This window comes from Pygocentrus nattereri, chromosome 23 (assembly GCF_015220715.1).
Source record: "Pygocentrus nattereri isolate fPygNat1 chromosome 23, fPygNat1.pri, whole genome shotgun sequence".
Classification (NCBI taxonomy): Eukaryota; Metazoa; Chordata; class Actinopteri; order Characiformes; family Serrasalmidae; genus Pygocentrus; species Pygocentrus nattereri.
This window is the reverse complement of record NC_051233.1, coordinates 33524425-33548830: the sequence shown is the minus strand read 5'-3', so window position 1 is coordinate 33548830 and position 24406 is coordinate 33524425. Positions and strand designations below refer to the sequence as shown.

The following is a 24406-nucleotide window of genomic DNA, read 5'->3' as shown; positions in this document are numbered from 1 at the left end:
TACTAGTGAAAGGCTGGACCCCCTTTTACCTTCAGAACTGCCTTAATTCTTCATGGCAGACTTTCAACAAGGTGCTGGTTATTTGAGTTCCTGCTGCCTTTCTATCATCTGGAACCAGTCTGCCCATTCTCCTCTGACCTCAGCACCTTTAAAAAGGTTCCTCAGCGGTTCTCAGCTTGCACATACAGTTCTAAAAAAATATTTGTTATGCTTTATTAGATAATCATTCAAAGGAAACTGATGGGGTTCCTCAGTCCTGGTCCTGGAGATCTACTACTCTGTTCTGATCCAACACCTGCAGCTCCAATATTTCGACACCTTCGGAGGCCTTTGTTACCTGAATCAGGCGTGTTGGACGAGTGATGGATCTCTACAGAGTGATAGGTCTCCAGAACCAGGGCTCAGTACCCTTGTCCTACGGTTTTGTTCCAAACAAGGGTCTTCAGTCTTGTCCTTAAAGAGATGGTGTGGCTGCAGGTCTTCAGTCCAGAAAAGCTGGACTGAAGTTGGTCACATTACCAAGTTGGTCACATTTGGCAACTTCAAGAGCGAATGACAAACTGTAGAAGCTTCTAAAATGAGCATGTTTAAAGCTTTTCAGGGACCAGGAATGCAGGAAAAACATGCTTTCAGTGTTCGCTCCGGCTTTTAGTTTGACTTCTGTAAAATTGTAATTCTTCTAAATATGATTTCTGAAAGTTGTTTGCTTTCAGTTTAAGAAATAGAAAGGGTAATATTTATATATTATTATTATTATTATTATTAAGTGACCCTTATTAGTCCCACAATTGGGAAATTTCACCTCCGCATTTAATCCATCCGTGCAGTAAAACAGCACATTCACATTAGTGAAGACACACTAGGGGGCAGTGAGCACACTTGCCCGGAGCGGTGGGCAGCCCTATCCACAGCACCCGGGGAGCAGTTGGGGGTTAGGTGTCTTGCTCAAGGACAACTCAATCATGTGCTGTTGGCTCTGGGGAACCAACCAGCAGCCTTCCGGTCACAGGGCTGGTTCCCTGACCTCCAGCCCACGACTTCGTTAAAATGGACAGTTCCATTCTTTGCCCAGAACACAACCTGTGGTGATTATGGACGTTACAATACATTTTACATGCTGCTCAAGAACTGACTGGACAAAAATGATTGAACAGTTCCTTTATTTCAAATAAGAGCTGTGGCTGTACTGCACACTGGAATAATCTCAGGCCTTCCCGTCTCAATAAAGTCATGACCTGCCACATTTCAGACATTTCAGTTTCACGCTCTACAGGACAAAATAGTACAAAACTTCAACATGAAATATGTGCTAAATTGCTTTAATCTTTGGTATGATATACTAAAGTAAATGCGAATGTAAAGAGGTGGGCGATATGGCAAAAATAACGCAATACTTCAGGTTATTTTCATGATAAACAATGTCACGATATTTATTTTTTCACACATCTGATCAGCTGGAACTGAGAAAAAGGGCAAGTAGTGTTACATTTTTAAAAATTATGACCAAAGACCGTCAACAAAATGATCTTATTAAATATTTGGCACTGAATCCAGTTTAATGAAACATGTAGTGGGTCAGTGTTCAAGCATTGATATCGATGATATGTTCAGAAAAGAATATCATAACAATTTATCACGATACTGATAAACCGTCATATTGCCCAGCCCTGTGTAAACGTACGGTTTAACCCATTCTTTCTCAGCCACGGTGGCAGTTACTCAGCGTCACACAGACAGACGGAAAAACGGGTGAAATGTGAAATATCACTCTGAACGCTGTAGTTTGGTCTAGAAACATTTAACCAGGAACTGAATCTGATATGAAGACGAAAGATGAAAATCACAGATTTGAAACGTGAAGATTGTCTGTTTGCATGAAAACTGTACATTTATGTCTTGAAATACTGAAAGCTTTATCATCTGGACTCTTCAAACCGGGCTCTTTATGGCGTTTCTAATAATGTCAAAATTTTGACCTAAGTGGTGTAACAATCTGTCGTACAGCTTAAAGACTGCACTCAAAAGCAGCGTCCAGGCGACTGGACAACACTGGAGCAGATATTAGATGAAGGTTTGGAGACCAACCCACTGCCCAGTGGGCAAGTATGGCAGAGAACACTGTACTTTTGTACAATACTGACTAATATTTCTATGAAAATATTTGTTGATTCCCATTTTCAGCAGAGCACAGTAGTAAAAACAGAAACCCAGAGCTGTTTCCTGCAGCACGAGGCTGGAAATGCACATAGTTCAAATGTTTGGCACAAAGGCAGACAGTGAGGCTGAAAGAGGGTCCCGACGATCCGGACCTCAGTAAAATGGCTCAGCTTTCATTTAGAAAATTAGAAAATGTGTAAATAACAACTTTCACATTGTGTAAGAAACGGCAAAGGTTGGGCTCCAGTTTTAAATACAGCGGCAGTCAAAAAGAATTTCTGACATGACGAATATTCTGATGTTTGTGTTCATCATATCTGTTCACTTTGAATGAAAAGTGGAAGGTGCGTTATTTTATATATATATACTATATAAATATATCATTTTAATGATCACCCTAAATTCATGGGTGTTTATCACGTGTATTCATATGAACAAAATACTGGTACTGATTTAGTAAATGTAACAAATGGTTTTCAAAATGTCATTTAAAAAATCTTACTGAAAAAGAAAGTGTGTTTTATATCTGCAGATATATATTTGCATTTATATCTATGTGCATTTGATATCTTCAATATACTGAGTGTTATCAAAACTTTTAATCGCCTGTTTCAGTTATTATTATTTTAAATTAAACAGGCATCTCCTTAGATACCAATAGAAACCTTTGTCCTTAAACTTGAGGTTATATAAACAAACATTATATGAATAATTCCACATTTTCATGGTTCCCCTGATGTCAGAACACCTGACATGGTCAACTGAACCGTTTTAGCCACGACTCAAACACATTTTTACTACGTTTCTGAAGGGCTTCTGACCCCGGCATTGCACCATGAAGGTCACCACTAGGGGTCTTTTTTATGATGCAGTACTCTGGCCTCTCTTTATGTAAAAGCATGTCAAAATAAAAGTCCTTTGCTTTTTTTGTTGTTGTGACATTTGAGGAAGCAGAAATTTGCGGACAAAAGTTTTTCAGTGAGTTGAGCACTTTTAAAGTTGCCTTTTTAGTTTTCATTTTAAAGTTTTCAAACATTTAGAATTGCATTGAACTAAATTGAATCAGCTGATTTGTGTGACACCAAAAAATTGATGCACTAAACTCATCCAGATTGATTGATGAGAGCTGCTCTGTGTAAGATTCAGGGTCAGTGCTACCAAGTGAGGAGAATAAAAACAGGCTGTAAAGCCAGAAATAATAATTTCATGTTCAGGGGCGCAGGGCCGAGAGTTTTTTGGACCATGTCATACGTCTTTACGTCTGGACTGGATTTGAGGAACTTTGTTTTACACGTCAACATCACAGAAACGTGAGGTTCGTCCAGCTGGATGAAGAAGCTAAAGCCCACCCCATTATAAAATGATCTCCATGTTATGTGCAATTGCACATTTTCACCAGAGAGGTCTCCAAATCCCCAAAACTGACATAGTGCAGCTTAAAACAGCAACAATCACCACATGACTGATATTACAAGTCCATGCAAGATGCCTTTCAGTTAATGAAGTGAACTTCAGGCATGTTTTAAAACCCTTTGAGATTCTTCAGCCACACATTTCCCAACAAGAGTTTCAATCCAACCTGAATTTCACTTTACGTGGCTTTTTGTGTTTTCTTGTCTGTCATTCGTTGTGATTCCCTCCTTTAAGTGAACAGACAGAATAAACACAAACAATAAACATCAGTAGATGTCTGTCATGTACGTGTCAGTGTATAGAACGTTTTCACAGAATAAAACAGCACTGAGCAGATTTTCAGTTGCAAGAGGAACTGAGGTCAGAGAGGCACATGTGAAGATGCTACATAGAGAGACATTTTAGAAGAGCGCAGGATTCCCTTCTAACACATTTGTCCAAAAAACAAAGAGGTATTCCGGCAATAGAAGTGTGTTTTCCTATATGTACGATTTTAAAGGGCCCATATTTTACATTTTGCTTGTGTTTTATTTTTTCCTGAGATTCACTTGTTACAAATGTGTGGTTTTTGTACTAAAAACAGTCCAAATTAATTTTGACTTGACTGTTTTCTAACCTCTGTTAATCCTTTAGAAGACGTGTGAATATGCCTTGCTTTTTGCCTTGTTTGCAGCTTAGTTTCCCCGTGTAGACTGCAGGGCTTTAGGAGTGAAAGGTACATTTTTGAAACTTTACTAATGTTTACAAAACTCATTCATATCAAAACAGATGATATGATATGGGCCCTTAAAGTTGGTCTGTGTTGTGCGTATATGTGTGTAAACAGTTGACCCTGTAGTGTAACACTGGAAAAGACGAGGTATAAGAGAATAGCTACAGGTACAAGTGAGAGAGAGAGAGGGAGAGAGAGAGAGAGAGAGAGAGAGAGAGAGAGAGAGAGAGAGAGAGAGAGAGAGAGAGAGAGAGAGAGTGAGAATGAAAGAGAGAGAGAGAGAGAGAGGGAGAGAGAGAGAGAGTGAGAGAGAGAGAGAGAGAGAGAGAGAGAGTGAGAGAGAGAGACAGAGAGAGAGAGAGAGAGAGAGTGAGAATGAAAGAGAGAGAGAGAGAGAGAGGGAGAGAGAGAGAGAGTGAGAGAGAGAGAGAGAGAGAGAGAGAGAGAGACAGAGAGAGAGAGAGAGAGAGAGAGAGAGAGAGAGAGAGAGAGAGTGAGAGAGAGAGACAGAGAGAGAGAGAGAGAGAGAGAGAGAGAGAGACAGAGAGACAGAGAGAGAGAGAGAGAGAGAGAGAGAGAGAGAGACAGAGAGACAGAGAGAGAGAGAGAGAGAGAGAGAGAGAGAGAGTGAGAATGAAAGAGAGAGAGAGAGAGAGAGAGGGAGAGAGAGAGAGAGAGAGAGAGAGAGAGAGAGAGAGAGAGAGAGAGAGAGAGAGAGAGAGAGAGAGAGAGAGAGAGAGACTTTGCTCAGATTCCTCCCAAATGCCCCCCCTTTCCTGTCTCTCTGCCCTCATGGTGCAGATGAAACCATAAGAATTTTCATTGTTCTTTCCTTCCATCCACCCCTTCATCCTTTCTTCCCATTCATTCCAGTTGCTTGGCCGTTCGTTTCTTCCGTTTATCCGCGGGTGCTGTACATGTCTGCATCCTCAGGATGGGCCTGCCCGTGGTCCACTAAGGATGGGTCAGGAACAAACCGAGGTTTCCCTGTAAAAATCAACCACAACCAGAGAAAACTACATGGAATAAGAGACGTGAGTAAACACAGAAACATGATATCAGAATGAAGACCCGTTTCACCAAAACCCTTCCTAAAACCGCGGAGATTGGGGGGCAGTAGCTCTCAGTCAAGGTCCCGCTTTACACGTTAGACCCCATTTACACCTGGTCACTTCCCGCGAATCTGAATCGTATTCTTTAAGATTTCGGCTACATGTTTATATTTGGTAGTCATGTGTCTCCAGTTACTCAGACTGGCATCCGATTGTTGTGTGGGAGGGAATATGCAAATTCACTAATTACGCAGGAGCCAATTATCAGTTGTTTATCATTCAGCCTCTTTGTAGTTTGTTTTGCACGGTCCATGTTGCTGTTAAGCATTTTGTTTAGTCTGGTTCCCAAACATGTGCAGCCCCCCATATTATCTTCCTCGCAGATGTAGATCACGCGCTCTGTGACGCACTGCATGGGGGAGGAGATTTGGTTGCACTGGGAGGAGTTTCAGTTGTACTGGGAGGGGTTTCGGTTGCACTAGAAGAGGTTTCAGTTGTACTGGGAGGTGTTTGGTGGAACTGGGAGGTGTTTTAGTTCTACTGGGATGGGTTTCGGTTGCATTGGAAGAGGTTTCAGTTGTACTGGGAGGTGTTTTGGTTGCACTAGAAGAGGTTTCAGTTGTACTGGGAGGTGTTTTGGTTGCACTAGAAGAGGTTTCAGTTGTACTGGGAGGTGTTTTGGTTGCACTAGAAGAGGTTTCGGTTGTACTGGGAGGTGTTTTGGTTGCACTAGAAGAGGTTTCGGTTGCACTGGGAGGGGTTTCAGTTGTACTGGGAGGGGTTTCAATTGTACTGGGAGGGGTTTCAGTTGTACTGGGAGGTGTTCAAGTTTGCACTAGAAGAGGTTTCAGTTGTACTGGGAGGTGTTTTGGTTGCACTAGAAGAGGTTTCAGTTGTACTGGGAGGTGTTTTGGTTGCACTAGAAGAGGTTTCGGTTGCACTGGGAGGGGTTTCAGTTGTACTGGGAGGGGTTTCAATTGTACTGGGAGGGGTTTCAGTTGTACTGGGAGGTGTTCAAGTTTGCACTAGAAGAGGTTTCGGTTGCATTGGAAGAGGTTTCAGTTGTACTGGGAGGTGTTTTGGTTGCACTAGAAGAGGTTTCGGTTGCACTGGGAGGGGTTTCAGTTGTACTGGGAGGTGTTCAAGTTTGCACTGGGAGGGGTTTCAGTTGTACTGGGAGGTGTTCAAGTTTGCACTGGGAGGGGTTTCGGTTGCACTGGAAGAGTTTTCGGTTGTACTGAGTTTTCGGTTGTATTGGGAGGTGTTTCGGTTGTACTGGGAGGTGTTTCAGTTGTACTGGGAGGTGTTTCGGTTGCACTGAAAGAGGTTTCAGTTGTACTGGTAGGGGTTTCAGTTGTACTGGGAGGTGTTCAAGTTTGCACTGGGAGGGGTTTCGGTTGCACTGGAAGAGTTTTCGGTTGTACTGAGTTTTCGGTTGTATTGGGAGGTGTTTCGGTTGTACTGGGAGGTGTTTCAGTTGTACTGGGAGGTGTTTCGGTTGCACTGAAAGAGGTTTCAGTTGTACTGGTAGGGGTTTCAGTTGTACTGGGAGGTGTTTCGGTTGCATTGGAAGAGGTTTCAGTTGTACTGGGAGGTGTTTTGGTTGCACTAGAAGAGGTTTCGGTTGCACTGGGAGGGGTTTCAGTTGTACTGGGAGGGGTTTCAATTGTACTGGGAGAGGTTTCAGTTGTACTGGGAGGTGTTTCGGTTGCACTGGGAGGGGTTTCGTTACACTGGGAGGGGTTTTGGTTGCACTGGGAGGGGTTTTGGTTGTACTGGGAGGTGTTTCAGTTGTACTGGGAGGTGTTTCGGTTGTACTGGGAGGTGTTTCGGTTGTACTGGGAGGGGTTTCAGTTGCACTGGGAGGTGTTTCAGTTGCACTGGGAGGTGTTTGGTTGTACTGGGAGGTGTTTGGTTGTACTGGGATGTGTTTCAGTTGTACTGGGAGGTGTTTGGTTGTACTGGGAGGTGCTTGGTTGTACTGGGATGTGTTTCAGTTGTACTGGGAGGTGTTTGGTTGTACTGGGAGTTGTTTCAGTTGTACTGGGAGGGGTTTAAACGAGGTCTTAGTGTTTTTCCCACCCTGGTTGAGTTAATCAGCTAATTAATAAGCAGTGGCACCCTAGAACCACTCTTTTACAGCATTATTCACTTAATAAGTCTTCATGCACTAATGAATTATTATTTTAATCATAACAGGAATGTCTTTTTGTCTTTTGGCCTACGATTTCATCTAGTCTTACTCACAAATCAGTCTTGTTTAATAAGCTTTGGAAGCCCCCTAGTGGCTGACGATGCCCCTGCAGGACACAGCCGCCTGTCTGTGTCTTTTGTGCAGGTTGCACTAGTGCTCACTGATGTAACCTGTCAACTTTATTGATCAGGATCTTGCCGAGCACTCTTACTTTGTCAAAAGAGAAACGCTACTTCTGCTCTGCTGTCATGAAGCTTCATTTTAAAGAGTGGGATTCCACCTATTTTTCAACATGTCTGCATAAATGAAATGATATGAGAGTAAACAAACAGTCTTCAGAGTGGTTTGATGTGAAATGATTAATTGTTAAAATTATTAGAGAAATTTACCAGCACAAATGTCTTTACAGCGGTGGCAAAAGGAACCAGGGGTCAGAATGTCTACCTCTTTGTCAAGAATGAATTAAAGAAACTATAAAAAAGATGCATTCTAGACCCAAGCCTTCTCAAAACCATAATAAATGTCCCATGCATTAGAGGCATATGATGCATCTAGTTTGAGTCAATACTGACTCTGCAAGTTTCTCTAGAACAGAGCATTTCACACCAAACCACTCCTAATTGCTTGTTTACATATTAACCATGCAGAATGTTTTAAAACTCAGATGAACATGTTTTCTCTTACTGAGAAGATAGCAGGACCAGCGTCAATCAGTCCAGACCACAAACCACACTCCACTCATACTGACACTTTGTTGTGTGTGTCATCTCATGCCTCAATCACTCGTGCGATGAGGGTGCAATGACCTTATCAAATGTGTGAAAGGCACGTTCGTATTTACAGCTGCTACATCATATTTACCATCAGTCACCCATTCTCACCTTTCATTGCGGGTGACTTTAAGGCAGGGACCTCTTCTACCTCAGCAGGGGGTTTGGTCTCCTCTACAGCAGCTGGAGGTGGTTTGCCGTCATCTACAGCAGGAGGAAGCAATGCGGTGTCCTCTGTGGCAGATGGAAGGCGTGGGGTCTCATCTTCAGCATGTGTAGGTGGGATGGTCTCTGCAGGTGAAGAGGACGTGGTTTCTAGCCCAACAGCAAGAGTCCGCGGGGCCTTGTCTAAGACATCAGTAATGGATGTGTTCTCATCTGTGGTTGAAGGACCAGGTGTGGCTTCTTCAACAGAAGGAGTCAGGGGACCAGTTTCTTCAACAATAGGAGGCAGGGGTGTGGCTGCCTCTAAAGCAGTGGGTGAGAGAGTGGGTTCAGCTGGGGGAGGAGAAGGTGGAATGTCCTTTTCTTCAGGGAGCAATGCAGAAAGGGTGGGCTCTTCAACTGGCAGAGGGATTACTGGTGTGGCCTCTTCCTCTGGCACCAGCTCAGATATTACAAAATTGGTAGGCTGAAGGGCAGCTTCCACAACAGCTTCAGGGCCAACCTCAAAATCAGGGACAGTTTCAGCAGCATGTGTAAGTTCAAGGGCAGCTTCAGGTTCAGATTGTAGCTGAGCGGCCAGAAGAATGACCTCTGCCTCTGGGGTTGGTTCAGCTAGCGGTTTAACAGATTCAGACAAAGTTTCATCAACTGCTGCCAATTCCACAATGCTAGAGGTGGTGTCTACAGCTGGAGCAACTTCTGCTGAGAAAACTTCTACCTCTAGGGTAACCTTGGCTGGAGGAGTCTCTTCTGGGGCAACATCAGGGAGAAAGGCAACTTCAACTACTGGAGAAGTTTCTACAACGAGATCAAGTTCTGAGGCAGCATCCACTTCTGATACAGTGACAACCTCTGCGACTGGGGAAACTTCAGGAATTGGAGGAAGCTCTATTGGGGCAACATCTGGGGCAACATCAGGTAGTGGGGCAACTTGTGCAACTAGAGCATCCTCTGCTAATGCGACTCCACATGTAGGGCCGACCTCTTCCTGGGTAACATCAGACAGCGGGGCAACTTCAGCAGCTGAAACATCCTCTCCTGGTATAACCTCATTCACAGGAGTAGCTTCTTCCTCTGAGGTAACATCAAACAAGGGGACAAGCTTTGCAACCATCACTTCTGTCATCTCTGATGTAACCTCGTTCATAGGGGTAGTGTATACAGTTGAGGCAACCTCAGCAGATATCTCTGTTTCTGGGGTAACTTCTTCTAGGGCAAAATCAGGTGGTTGGGGAACATCAGCAGTTGGGGAAACCTGTGATACAGGAGCATCTTCTTGTGGTACATCAGGCAATGAAGCAACTTTGACAGTTGGGGCAAGTTCTGATAGAGAAGCATCAATTCCTGGTTCACTCTCAGGCAAAGTGATAAGATTTTCTGGTGCATCATCAGGTTCAAGGGCAACATCTGCTAATGGGGCAACATCTTCAAAGGTAATAACTGGGGTGGTTTCAGTTTCTGGCAAACAGACAACATCTGACTCTGCAACATCAGCCACAACTGCAAGTTCTGGTTCTGGTGCTACGCTTTCTGTAAGGGTGGGAATCATCTCAGCTGTGGTGGAAGGAGTGTCTGAAGTTGCTCCTTGGCCTTCAGCAGCCTCAACTGGCTCAGGTTCAAGAAGAGCCTTAACTTCTAGGTCAAAGTTTGGAGTGACAGGCTAAAAAGAAGACAAAAAATGTAAAAACTTCTGTATTTTTGAGGAGGAAGTATTTACACATTTCTAAAACAATACCTCTACAGTTTATTAACTGGCCTATAGTTTCGAGGCACTCCAGGTGTAGTAAGCATATATATTTGGGATGTGGCTGTGCTCCTTAACATTCTATCATTGTAATCCAATGTTTCCCAGTTCTTCCCAATCCTGGTGCTCAAGTACCTCTGCAATGCACATATTAATGTGCTTGCCTGTTTCTGACTCATCACTAATCAACAAGCCCTTCATGAGGAAAATGGGTGTATTTTCAGGATCAATCCAGGAGCTTGTTTCACAAAGCACATTTAACTAAGTCAGGGTTCCTGATCAACTTTCAGCTTCACAAAAACAAACAGTAGTCAACAACCTTCTCTGTTGACCCAGCTTTAGACACTTAAGCTACACACCAAGGGTCCTGGGGGATGGAGAGACTTGGAGAATAAGTGTTGTGTGTCTAACTTGCTGTTTAGACTGGGTTTGAAGCAGAACTGGACAGAGCGCTCTTTCTTCAAATAAATAATATTTTCTGCAAATCCCGATCTCCTGAGATTTGTCAGGATCAAAGATTTACATCAGTAGCACCAAGTTATTCTTAATCAAATTATAAGTTATATTTATGTCTGATTTTTTTTGTTGCTCTCCTGGTAAAAACCCCCAAAGGGTTTGTTGTTCTTTTAGAGTGTTACACTAGGTGATGACCTGCAGCAATGAAAAGAAGAAAATAACTGAAAACCACAGAGGGTACGCCCTGGTTTGTCCAACACATCAGCAATTCTGAACTTAACCTGCCCCAAAGCTGGTGAACTGTGCTGTAGTGCTGTATAAGTGTGTGTGTGTGTGTGTGTGTATGTATATATATATGTATATATATATATATATATATATATATATATATATATATATATATATATACACACACACACACACACACACACACACAGTGGTGCTTGAAAGTTTGTAATCCCCTTTAGATCTTCACAACATTTTTATGGAAGTGTATCAAGGCAAAAATGAGCTAAGGAGAACACTGGAACAGGGTTTTTTGGACGGATGAGACCAAAATAGATAGTTTAGGTTTGAATGAGAAGTGTTATGTGTTGAGAAAGGAAAACACCAGCATAAAAACCTTATCCCATTTGGGAAACATGGTGGTGGTAGTATCATGGTTTGGGCCTTGTTTGTTGCACCTGGGCCAGGATGGCTTGCCATCATTGATGGAACAACAAATAAATGACCGTCTACATTTTTGCCTCCTTTGTTTAATTTGGTTCTCTTTATCTACTATTAGGACTTGTGAGAATGTCTGATGAAGTTTTAAGTCAAATTTATGGAAATATAGAAAATTCTAAAAGGTTATATATATATATATAGTTGAAACAGTTGTTTTTTCATTCTGATTTATTTTATTTTATCGATGTTATTTTGAACAGATATATTCCTACAGAACTACGGTTAGAAAAATGACAAGGACTCAGCTGTGAGTTTGTTGTCCATGGATGTGTGTTTGTGTCTGTGTATTTGCCTGTGGTACCTCTAGGGTTGCAGGAGGAACAGTGACATCTGCTTTGGGTTTGGATTTTAACACTGAGGCAACCACTGAACTGGCAGAATACACCTTCTTACCCGTAAACTATGAAGAGAAGATAATATACAGTAAATACACTTTAAACAGGATGAGATAAAACAGACTAATGATATGAACACTTACGCTACCTTTAGAACTCCCACTGTCTGTGTGGGGTAACACACAGCAGTACCAACAGCTGTGAAAGCCAGAGGAACACCTATTCTCTTTATCCGAGAGCCTGAACACACACACACACACACACACACACACACACACACACACAGACCAACCATGTGATAATGCTGTGACTGTGAAGGTCAAAGATGAGAAAATAAGTCATTTTTTATGTCTCAAGCAATAAGCTGCACTACAGAACTGGCACCAGCCCTTTTTTCATGGCAGAAAATATTTGGGACTGGTTATGTCCACTGGTCATCTGTCCCATACCAAAGGGAACAGTTTCATGTATTTATAAAATATCATATCACTTTCTTTTGCAATCCATTAAGAAGACACTGGCGCCAAATATCGATTTATTAATTGAAACATGCCTGTGCTGTAAATGCTCTAAATGGACTACCCTGACATTTGATTTACCAGATTCACTACTTCGTCCCTCCACATGGTGGCGCTAATCAAATGAACAGGGTGAACCTGCAGTGAAGAAACTCACAGGGGAAAAATTGTGGACAACGGACACCGTCCTCTTTCCAGTTGGCCCACTTCAGCTTTTACAGCATTGGAGGAACAAATGAAACAAAGTCTTTGCGATGGAAGAGCCGTTAAAATAAAGAACGCAACGAACAGGCACAGCCACCTTCTTCATCATCCGGACCTGGTTGTTGAAACAACAACTAACATTGCCACTCCAAGTCGGCCTGGTTCTTCAAAGTTCTTCAACACTGTCTGTGGTAACCAAGCCAACGACACCTTAAGGATTTATTTACTTTTCGCCGGTGAGCATAAAGTCACTAAGCACTATGACATCACATCAGTCGTTGCACCAGAACGTAAACCAGATGCGCCGATTTAAGATTCACTATTTTGTAGAGTTCACTAAGTGTGAGCACAGAAAAGCACTCTAGTGGTGAAATGTAGCAAACAACATAGACAATCTGTCAGTTTACACTCTCAAATGGACAAAATAGAAGCTACGTTTGACTCAACACGTGATCTAGTGTAGCCAAGATAAACAGCAAGCCAGCGTCCAGTGGCACCAGCTGAGCATAAGTTCAAACGTAGGGTAGTTGTAACGTAAGTTACTAAATCAGAACGAGCTGCACCACAAACTAGCTTTAACGTTGAGTTTAGTAGCTACTAAATTTTGACACCCAGGACGGGGAAACCATCAGAAACAACGTACACAGCACAACAAGACCAAAAACATGACTCTTTTGTTAAAATTAGCTAAAATCTCTAAACGCTGTGCTGTGAATGGCCCTGGTTTAAACTGAGCATGAAGCTGAACACCCACAGCTCTGGCTCAGTGAGGCTGCTGCTGTGTCGCTCAGCCAGACACCGGCGTGTTTGTTTGTCTCAGGGAAACATTAAAGAATAATCAGACAGCAGCTGCAGACAATTCGATTCATTCAGTTTAACTCGTACACTGTTCTCCTCTAGGCTGGACACTTTTGTCCACTGAAAAAGTCAACGCAAGCTGCCGTCGTGTTTCCATGGCAGCAGGTTTACTGATTGGTTCTGAACATCGTTATCGTCACGTTAAAGCATTGTAGACATTGGTTAGCTGTTACTAGTTAAGTCATTACTTATGGATTTGTGGTGCAACCAATGGTTTGAAACTAACTAGTGTAACTGAGGACTTAACAAAGACTTCACGCCCAAAGTTACGCAAACCTACTGCAGCCCAATCCAGCAGCCAGTTGCACCAGCAAGTTCCATCGTGAGTTGGGGTGTAAAGTCCATCCTAATGTTGAGTAGTTGGTTTAAAAGAATTTCGGTGAAATCGTTCGCATTTCTCTCTTTTATTAAACCACATTGACCTTGCGTAAGGTCAAACCACCAATATTTCAAAAAAGAGTATTTTACAATAAAGCGGTGTTTTCAAAAGTGGTGTCCTCAAAGCGTCCGTCTCTACGTGTGTTTATTCCATTTTACTGCTGGATTTTTTCGATGTTTAAACTGGGATCTCATACACATTTTACTGGCACTTAATCAATGAACGGTCAGTAACGTTAGGGAAGCTGCAGCTGCTTCACTAGTTTTAAACCAACTACTCTCAACGTTAGGATGGACTTTACACCCCAACTTACGATGGAACCTGCTGGCGCAACTGGCTGCTGGACTGGGCTGCACCAGGTTTGCGTAAGTTTATACTTAAAGTCTTTAAGTCCTCAGTTACACTAGTTAGTTAATCGCTATGTGAATGACAGGCGGTGATGTTAGCTGTTATATTGTGTTATGCATTGTATGGTAATGAGGTCAGCGTCACACGCAGCCTGAGCACTGACGGATCTGCTCTTGTAGCTCTGCATGCAGTTGGCTTGTGTACTTGAACAGAGTCGCCCACCAGGTTTTGGAACGACACGGTAGAAAAAAATCTCAGCGCCGGACACAAAACTGGTCTCAGGGCTGTGTTACTGCCTGTGTTGTGTGACTTGTTGTGTGAACCTGTGATCTTTTCTATGTCGGAACCGAAATGCAAACCGAGCCGTGTTTCGTTTTCCCGTCGCTCAAATGGACCAGCTGTTTAAACCCATTGTTTCATGGCAGAACGTACACCTGCTACAGTCTGTGTGTAGATTTTAAGTTATAACTTGTACTTGGCGCCAGGTTGATTAAATAGGTTCAGTTGCTTCCTCTGCGGACCAGTTCTTGTTTTTCGCATGTTTTAGTGGAAAAACATCCTTATAACACATCATACTCCGCATCTTATGTGCTTTAAATATGGAGAGACAAGATACAATGTTTTAAATTAAGAAATTCTAATGACCGTGAATATTAAAACTGGTGGGTTGTTCAAAGAACATGGCAAATTCGATTTCCGGGGGAAGATCAGTGCGGTCAGTGTAGGGTCATGTCTCACCCTTGCGTGCCAGGACGAGGCCAGCCAAGCCGGACACAGTGATGACACCAACTCTTGGCAGGAAGCCAGGGGGCGGGTCTCTCAGGAACTCGTACGTGTCTGACACAGCCAGAAGGTCAAGGGTCAAAAGTCACATTAAAGAAAGACCCACCTTGCTCCACTCCCAGATCCATCACCCTTCACAGACACAGTTAAGCCTCACCTTGACCAGCTTGGTACAGAGACATGACTCCAACTTTGACTGAAGTGCAGGCATCCTGTTAAAAGAACAGATCAGCTTAGAAAGTTCAACAACTGACAAATTAATAACACATTTAATCAAAAAAATGATGAAGTTTAGTGTCAGAATTAAAGTTAAAGTATTATAAGTATACTAAGTATTCGGTTTCAACAGTACTCAAAAGTACATTTGAGTACAGCTGTACTATTAAGCACTGTTGAAAGGGAATACCTGTAGTTTTACTAAAAAAAGTAAATATTTTAATATAAGTATCAAAAGCTTGGAAGCAAAATAAATAATAAGCCAATTTGGCCACTTAATTGTGGTACTTTAAAATCTGCATACAGTGTATAATAAATGACAATTTAATTGCAATTATTTATGTGCCTTATGGTTAAGGTTTTATATATTTTTATGGCTGTTATCAGATCTCCATAATGGTAACTCTACAGGAGAAGGAAAAAACATACTTTATTTTCAATGTAAGTCAATGGAACCCGGCGTCTTTCTAAGTCATTTTGAGTCGTTTCTTTTAGTTCCTTCATCACAAAATTTACACACCATGTAAAGAACAACAGGTATTTTCAAATTATCTCAAAAACTGAAAAACAACAAAAATGAAAATATTAGGTTTTGTTCCGACAGCAACGATAAATTAATCAACAGCTAAGATTTCCTGATCACATCAGTCCTAATACTGAAGGTCTTTTGAAGGTCTTGGAAATATAATTAATATTTGTACTCAACTTTTCAATGTGGATACTTTTTGACTTTCACTTAAATATATTTTTGGCCTATATTTCACTTTTAATTGAGCAAGATTTTGGTTACATTCACTGCAGGTGAAAGTGACCCAAATCTGTTTGTATGTTCTATTAATTTGTGTATTAATTTGTGTTGTGTGAACAGCAAAGAACAGGCTGACTCCGGCGGCTGCACTTCAGATTTGGGCCATTTTCACTTGTGAAACTGAAGCTGACCTTTCCGGTTTTTCCATTTTGGCACCAGGTTTGCGTCACTTTGCCAGGTTCCTTCTTCACGGCAGGCAAACGAAAGAAACTGAACTTCCTTTCTCTGTTTGATCAGCTTCCACAAATTCCCACCAGAAATCCAGCATTTTTACTCTTTTCCATCCACATGAATGTTATTCTGTTTTAAGTAGCAGTTTGCGCAGCTCATTTGGTGCCACATGAAAGGAGTCTACCATTCTTACCGAAACACAGACCGTCTCAATAATCCGGTCATAGTCGGACTCCTGCAGTTATCTGATCATCCAAACGGTCATGTAAACAGCACACAGCACACTCCGATCTGGAAATCTGATTAAGAAATCTGATAAAGGTCCTGAACTTTAGCTCAGTAATAAGATTTCTCAGTGCATGTGAACTCTTACTCTGATTTCTTTCTCTGCACATGTGTGATAACAGACTGCCGTACCAGAAATGAGCAAGCAGCGTTGCCGTGAGACGCCGCAAAACACTTAAACCTTAGGCGCTTAAACCGACTACATGCTTGATGAAATGACGGATTTAAATATTCTTCATCTTCTAGACGATTTTTATTCACATTTTCAGGTAAAACTGTGCGATGTCACGTCTCCGTCTGTGGGTTTATTGGCTGGTTGTAAAGCAGAAATCTGATTACCGTCTGACTCCTGTGGACCTGGAGTTTCCCCATTATCTGATTTCAAGTGCAGGTAAACGTGTTGATTGGATTACTGACAAAATCTGATTTTCTGCAGTTATTGGATTATTACAGCACTCATAAAGGACATTTTGTAAGGGTTCAGCCGGCCCTGCCTGCTGCCAGCAGAGGGCAACGCCGGCAGCCTGTCCAGCCTGCGCCACCAGCTGCCAGCAGAGAGCGACGGTGGCAGGGTTTCCAGCCTGCGCCACCAGCTGCCAGCAGAGGGCGATGGCTGCATGAGGCCTTACCTTCAGGGAACTCCAATTCCCAGAAGTCCTCAGGCTGATTAGGCCCAACTCAACACAGCTGCGGACTCCTCTACTTAAGGCCTGGCAAACAGAGGCGTTCGTCACACCTTTGTACAGGGATGACTGGTACGGTACTGAGAGTCGTAAAAGAGGGCTGAGAAAAGAAACTGCCCCAAACTAAAAAAACAGAGAAGAGGGCTGAGAAAAGAAATTGCCCCAAACTAAAAAAACAGAGAAGAGGGCTGAGAAAAGAAACTGTCCCAAACTAAAAAAACAGAGAAGAGGGCTGAGAAAAGAAACTGCCCCAAACTAAAAAAACAGAGAAGAGGGCTGAGAAAAGAAACTGTCCCAAACTAAAAAAACAGAGAAGAGGGCTGAGAAAAGAAACTGTCCCAAACTAAAAAAACAGAGAAGAGGGCTGAGAAAAGAAACTGTCCCAAACTAAAAAAACAGAGAAGAGGGCTGAGAAAAGAAACTGTCCCAAACTAAAAAAACAGAGAAGAGGGCTGAGAAAAGAAACTGTCCCAAACTAAAAAAACAGAGAAGAGGGCTGAGAAAAGAAACTGTCCCAAAGCTACTTAAAGAAAGAAAGGTTCTTGAGCTACAGACGGCTCAAAGAAACAGAAGAAGTGTTTGTTACCACTGAGAGCAAACAACTGAAGCAAAGTCTGTCTTCCCTTCGTTCTTGGAGTGGAAGTGTTTTTTATTTTCCCGTTCTCTTTCGTTTCGCCTTTCTGGTTCAGCGTTTGTTTGAGCACGTTTCGTTTGCCTTTCGCCGTGTTTCCGCCTCTTCTTTTCCCCTCCCTCGAGGTGTTTTGCCCGTAGTCGCCTGTGATCCTCAGTGGCGCAGCGGAAACATGGGCACTGGCTCTGGGTCACCTCAACTGCAATGTTTCAAACTCACAGTCCAGCGCCCCAATAAACCCATTGATCACTCTTTCTCTCAGGTTTTCATGTCTGCACGTGGCTCCACCTCCCCGCCGTCCCTTTACACATTTAAGTTCATTAGACATTCTCAGGTACCTGCACTGCTCTGACGTAAGGCTGAAGCCCCACTCTCATTCGGCCCAGTCCGGCCTGCAGGCGTCCTGGCTGCTCGTCCACATACTGCGTCACCGGAGCCTCCGGATTATAGACAGACAACTACAGGAAATATCAACAGAATTAAGATACAGAGGGTAAAGGCCTAAAGAATAAAACAGTCTGGCTCATTTCTACACAATCAACTGCCCATTGTTGTGGTCAATAGACATGGTAATGCACAGGCCAGTGTGTATCACCTCTCGTGGAGATATGTGCTCATCTGTCTTCTCCTCAGTCATAGCGTAAACTCGAAATGAGGCCAGTCCCACAGCAGCCGGCAATGCCGTCAACTTCACCACCTGAAAAACATGAATTATCTAAATGTTCTCTAATGTGGTGCACTGCCATGATTCGGAGTGTTAGTTTAGCAGAAACTCGGGTTCAGTTTTATTTGTAGCGCTCTTTTTATAACAGATATAGGTCTAAGGCAGCTGGTATAGTGTAGTGGGTAACACCTCTGCCTTCTACGCTGTAGACTGGGGTTCAATCCCCACCTGGATAAGCCCCCTACACTACAACGAGAAGAGTCCTTGGGCAAGACTCCTAACACCACCTTCACCCACCTGTGTAAAATGATCTGATTGTAAGTCGTGCTGGATAAGAGTTATTTTTCTATATAAGAGTTATTTTTCTATCTTTTATCTATTATGATTATCATGTCATATTAAGCTGTAATCAAGGCTTAATTATCTAATTTCCACACCTTACTAACCCACATTATTTTTGTTTATACGGGATGTCATGAGGGGGGCTCTGTAGTTTCTCTTTTATTACAGTTTTCCTCCATAATTTTAATGTTTTTAATCCACTCTGTAAACTCAGTTTAAAAGGTGTCACACATGTAAAACAGGAGTTACTGTTATTAGTGTGAGAGTTTTCTAATACACACTTCTGCTCTGTGAGACTGCAGTGTGTGTTGAGCGAGGTGTGCAGTGTGTTGCCTGTGTTGTACGGTGCGAGTTGTGCGGTGTGTTGCCTGTGTTGTGCAGTGTGAGTTGTGCAGTGTGTTGCCTGTGTTGTGCGGTGTGAGTTGTGCGGTGTGTTGTCTCTGTTGTGCAGTGTGAGTTGTGCAGTGTGTTGTCTCTGTTGTGCAGTGTGAGTTGTGCAGTGTGTTGCCTGTGTTGTGCGGTGTGAGTTGTGCACTGTGTTGCCTGTGTTGTGCGGTGTGAGTTGTGCAGTGTGTTGCCTGTGTTGTGCAGTGTGAGTTGTGCAGTGTGTTGCCTGTGTTGTGCGGTGTGAGTTGTGCACTGTGTTGCCTGTGTTGTGTGGTGTGAGTTGTGCAGTGTGTTGCCTGTGTTGTGCAGTGAGTTGTGCAGTGTGTTGCCTGTGTTGTGCAGTGTGAGTTGTGCAGTGTGTTGCCTGTGTTGTGCGGTGTGAGTTGTGCGGTGTGTTGCCTGTGTTGTGTGGTGTGAGTTGTGCAGTGTGTTGCCTGTGTTGTGCGGTGTGAGTTGTGCGGTGTGTTGCCTGTGTTGTGCGGTGTGAGCTGTGCGGTGTGTTGCCTGTGTTGTGCGGTGTGAGTTGTGCGGTGTGTTGCCTGTGTTGTGCGGTGTGTTGCGCGGTGTGTGTTGTGCAGTGTGTTGCCTGTGTTGTGCAGTGTGAGCTGTGCGGTGTGTTGTGCGGTGTGAGTTGTGCGGTGTGTTGCCTGTGTTGTGTGGTGTGAGTTGTGCAGTGTGTTGCCTGTGTTGTGCAGTGTTAGTTGTGCGGTGTGTTGCCTGTGTTGTGCAGTGTGAGTTGTGCTGTGTGTTGCCTGTGTTGTGCTGTGTGTTGCCTGTGTTGCGCGGTGTGAGTTGTGCAGTGTGTTGCCTGTGTTGCGCGGTGTGAGCTGTGCGGTGTGTTGCCTGTGTTGTGCGGTGTGAGCTGTGCGGTGTGTTGCCTGTGTTGTGCGGTGTGAGTTGTGCAGTGTGTTGCCTGTGTTGTGCGGTGTGAGTTGTGCGGTGTGTTGCCTGTGTTGTGCGGTGTGAGTTGTGCAGTGTGTTGCCTGTGTTGTGCGGTGTGAGCTGTGCGGTGTGTTGTCTGTGTTGTGCGGTGTGAGTTGTGCAGTGTGTTGCCTGTGTTGTGCAGTGTGAGCTGTGCGGTGTGTTGCCTGTGTTGTGCAGTGTGTTGCCTGTGTTGTGCGGTGTGTTGCCTGTGTTGTGCGGTGTGAGTTGTGCGGTGTGTTGCCTGTGTTGTGCAGTGTGAGCTGTGCGGTGTGTTGCCTGTGTTGCGCGGTGTGAGTTGTGCGGTGTGTTGCCTGTGTTGCGCGGTGCGAGTTGTGCAGTGTGAGTTGTGCGGTGTGTTGCCTGTGTTGCGCGGTGCGAGTTGTGCGGTGTGTTGCCTGTGTTGTGTGGTGTGAGTTGTGCGGTGTGTTGCCTGTGTTGTGTGGTGTGAGTTGTGCAGTGTGTTGCCTGTGTTGTGCAGTGTGAATTGTGCAGTGTGTTGTGCAGTGTGAGTTGTGCAGTGTGTTGCCTGTGTTGTGCAGTGTGTGTTGTGCAGTGTGTTGCCTGTGTTGTGCAGTGTGAGTTGTGCAGTGTGTTGCCTGTGTTGTGCAGTGTGTTGCCTGTGTTGTGCGGTGTGAGTTGTGCACTGTGTTGCCTGTGTTGTGCAGTGTGTTGCCTGTGTTGTGCGGTGTGAGCTGTGCACTGTGTTGCCTGTGTTGTGCGGTGTGAGTTGTGCACTGTGTTGCCTGTGTTGTGTGGTGTGAGTTGTGCAGTGTGTTGCCTGTGTTGTGCGGTGTGAGTTGTGCGGTGTGTTGCCTGTGTTGTGCGGTGTGAGTTGTGCGGTGTGTTGCCTGTGTTGTGCGGTGTGAGCTGTGCGGTGTGTTGTCTGTGTTGTGCGGTGTGAGTTGTGCGGTGTGTTGCCTGTGTTGTGCGGTGTGAGTTGTGCGGTGTGTTGCCTGTGTTGTGCGGTGTGAGTTGTGCGGTGTGTTGCCTGTGTTGTGCGGTGTGAGCTGTGCGGTGTGTTGCCTGTGTTGTGCGGTGTGAGTTGTGCAGTGTGTTGCCTGTGTTGTGCGGTGTGAGTTGTGCGGTGTGTTGCCTGTGTTGTGCAGTGTGTTGCCTGTGTTGTGCGGTGTGAGTTGTGCGGTGTGTTGCCTGTGTTGTGCGGTGTGAGTTGTGCGGTGTGTTGCCTGTGTTGTGCAGTGTGAGCTGTGCGGTGTGTTGCCTGTGTTGCGCGGTGTGAGTTGTGCGGTGTGTTGCCTGTGTTGCGCGGTGCGAGTTGTGCAGTGTGAGTTGTGCGGTGTGTTGCCTGTGTTGCGCGGTGCGAGTTGTGCGGTGTGTTGCCTGTGTTGTGTGGTGTGAGTTGTGCGGTGTGTTGCCTGTGTTGTGTGGTGTGAGTTGTGCAGTGTGTTGCCTGTGTTGTGCAGTGTGAATTGTGCAGTGTGTTGTGCAGTGTGAGTTGTGCAGTGTGTTGCCTGTGTTGTGCAGTGTGTGTTGTGCAGTGTGTTGCCTGTGTTGTACAGTGTGAGTTGTGCAATGTGTTGCCTGTGTTGTGCAGTGTGTTGCCTGTGTTGTGCGGTGTGAGTTGTGCACTGTGTTGCCTGTGTTGTGCAGTGTGTTGCCTGTGTTGTGCGGTGTGAGCTGTGCACTGTGTTGCCTGTGTTGTGCGGTGTGAGTTGTGCACTGTGTTGCCTGTGTTGTGCAGTGTGAGTTGTGCGGTGTGTTGCCTGTGTTGCGCGGTGTGAGTTGTGCAGTGTGAGTTGTGCAGTGTGTTGCCTGTGTTGTGCGGTGTGTTGCGCGGTGTGAGTTGTGCGGTGTGAGTTGTGCAGTGTGTTGCCTGTGTTGTGCAGTGTGTTGCCTGTGTTGTGCGGTGTGAGTTGTGCACTGTGTTGCCTGTGTTGTGCAGTGTGTTGCCTGTGTTGTGCGGTGTGAGCTGTGCACTGTGTTGCCTGTGTTGTGCGGTGTGAGTTGTGCACTGTGTTGCCTGTGTTGTGCAGTGTGAGTTGTGCGGTGTGTTGCCTGTGTTGCGCGGTGTGAGTTGTGCAGTGTGAGTTGTGCAGTGTGTTGCCTGTGTTGTGCGGTGTGTTGCGCGGTGTGAGTTGTGCGGTGTGAGTTGTGCAGTGTGTTGCCTGTGTTGTGCGGTGTGTTGCGCGGTGTGAGTTGTGCGGTGTGTCTGCACTGAGGGCCGAGTCCGTCTCTGACTCCGAGTCTGTTGTCTCTGCTCTGCGTGTTCGACTCACTGAGTTACTCAGTCAGGCCGTAACGCAGCGCTGCTTCAGTCTGTGGAAGCATTAAACTCAGAGAGTGAGTTAAACCGCGTTGAATGCAGTTAAACCGCGTTAAATGCAGTTAAACCGGGTTAAATGCAGTTAAACCGGGTTAATCGGGTTAACTGTGTCTGAGTTTTGCCCCTTTAAGAGTCGCGTGCACAAACACACCGCCGCGTGCCTTTAAAGGCAAAGGCCGCGCAGAGCGCGAGCGCCGCGTCACTGTCCGTCATTAGTTGATTATTTTATTATTTGTCAGATTTATTAGACTGATTTCAGTTCAGCGCGGAGCTCAGCGGTGGACTCACCTTCAGCGCCATGTCGGCTCCGCCCACTGCTGAGGTCTCTACGGAGAGCAGCAGGGGACAAACGAGCTCAGAGACTCAGCACTGACAGGAATAATAATAATAATAATAATAATAATAATAATAATAATAATAATAATGAACATGGTGATTAATCAGCTATAGAGCCTCATGTTTAAATCAACAAAATGTACCTTCCATTTAATAAAACTCATCATATTCATAATAATGGGGACCAAGACGAGACTTTCCTCTCTACAGTAAAGCAGAGCTCAAATTCTTTACTCTTCAATATTAGATGCCCTTTGCAGCTGTAACAGCTTCAGCTCTTCTGGGAAGGCTTTCCACAAAGGTTAGGAGTGTTTATGGGAATTTTTGACCGTTCTTCCAGAAGCACATTTGTGAGGTCAGACACTGATGTTGGACGAGAAGGCCTGGATCACAGTCTCCACTCTAATTCATCCCAAAGGTGTTCTATGGGGTTGAGGTCAGGACTCTGTGCAGGCCAGTCAAGTTCTTCCACACCAAACTGGCTCATCCGTGTCTTTATGGACCTGCTTTGTGCTCTGGTGTGCAGTCATGTTGGAGCAGGAAGGGGCCGTCCCCAAACTGTTCCCACCAAGTTGGGAGCAGGAAATTATTTAAATTATTTAAACATCAAACTTTACACAATGCAGTCAGACAAGTACCGTCTCCTGGCAACCGCCAAACCCAGACTCGTCCATCAGATTCCCAGACGGAGAAGCGTGATTGGTCACTCCAGAGAACCCGTCTCCACTGCTCTAGAGTCCAGTGGTGGCGCTTTACACCACTGCATTCCACGCTTTGCACTGGGCTTGGTGATGTAAGGCTTGGATGCAGCTGCTCGGCCATGGAAACCCATTCCATGAAGCTCTCTACGCTGTTCTTGAGCTGATCTGAAGGCCACATGAAGTTTGGAGGTCTGTAGTGATGGACTCTGCAGAAAGTCGGCGACCTCTGCGCACTATGCCCCTCAGCATCCGCTGACCGCTCTGTCATTTTACGTGGCCGACCACTTCGTGGCTGAGCTGCTGTCGTTCCCAATCGCTTCCACTTTGTTATAATCCCACTGACAGTGGACTGTGGAATATTTAGTAGTGAGGAAATTTCACGACTGGACTTGCTGCCCAGGTGGCGTCCGATCACGGCACCACGCTGGAATTCACTGAGCTCCTGAGAGCGACCCATTCTTTCACTAATGTCTGTAGAAGCAGTCTGCAGGCCGAGGGGCTCGGCTTTATACACCTGTGGCCATGGAAGTGACTGGAACACCTGGATTCAGTGATTTGGATGAGTGAGTGAATACTTTTGGAAATATAGTTTATAAACACAATATTCTCCGATCAGGAATAACATTCTGACCACCTCCTTGTTTCTCCCCTCACTGTCCACTCTATCAGCTCCACTGACCGTATAGCTGCTCTCTGTAGTTCTACAGTTTCAGACTGTAGTCCATCTGTTTCTCTGATACTCTGTTACCCTGTTCTTCAGTGGTCAGGACCCCCATGGACCCTCACAGAGCAGGTACTATTTGGGTGGTGGGTCATTCTCAGCACTGCAGTAACACTGACGTGGTGGTGGTGGTGCGTTAGTGTGTGTTGTGCTGGTCTGAGTGGATCAGACACAGCAGTGCTGCTGGAGTCTTTAAACACCTCAGTGTCGCTGCTGGACTGAGAATAGTCCACCAACCAAAAATATCCAGCCAACAGCGTCCTGTGGGCAGCGTCCTGTGGGCAGTGTCCTGTGACCACTGATGAAGGACTGGAGGATGACCAGCACAAACTGTGCAGCAGCAGATGAGCTGTCGTCTCTGACTTTACATCTACAAGGTGGACCAACAAGGTAGGAGTGTCTAATGGAGTGGACAGTGAGTGGACACAGTGTTTAAAAACTC

At 44.8% G+C, this 24406-nt stretch overlaps 1 protein-coding gene across 1 annotated transcript; it reads right to left on the bottom strand.

Moving 5' to 3' along the window:
• Nucleotides 1-4989: 4989 nt before the first annotated feature.
• Nucleotides 4990-22510, bottom strand: apool (apolipoprotein O-like). The gene is made up of 9 exons (XM_017721905.2): nt 22495-22510; nt 18204-18305; nt 17947-18066; nt 14972-15026; nt 14770-14868; nt 11873-11964; nt 11691-11789; nt 8410-10123; nt 4990-5269 (listed from the first exon to the last, which is right to left on the bottom strand). Exons 1-9 carry the CDS (start codon nt 22504-22506, stop codon nt 5181-5183), a joined length of 2382 nt encoding a protein of 793 aa, XP_017577394.1. The 5' UTR covers nt 22507-22510; the 3' UTR covers nt 4990-5180.
• Nucleotides 22511-24406: the final 1896 nt, after the last annotated feature.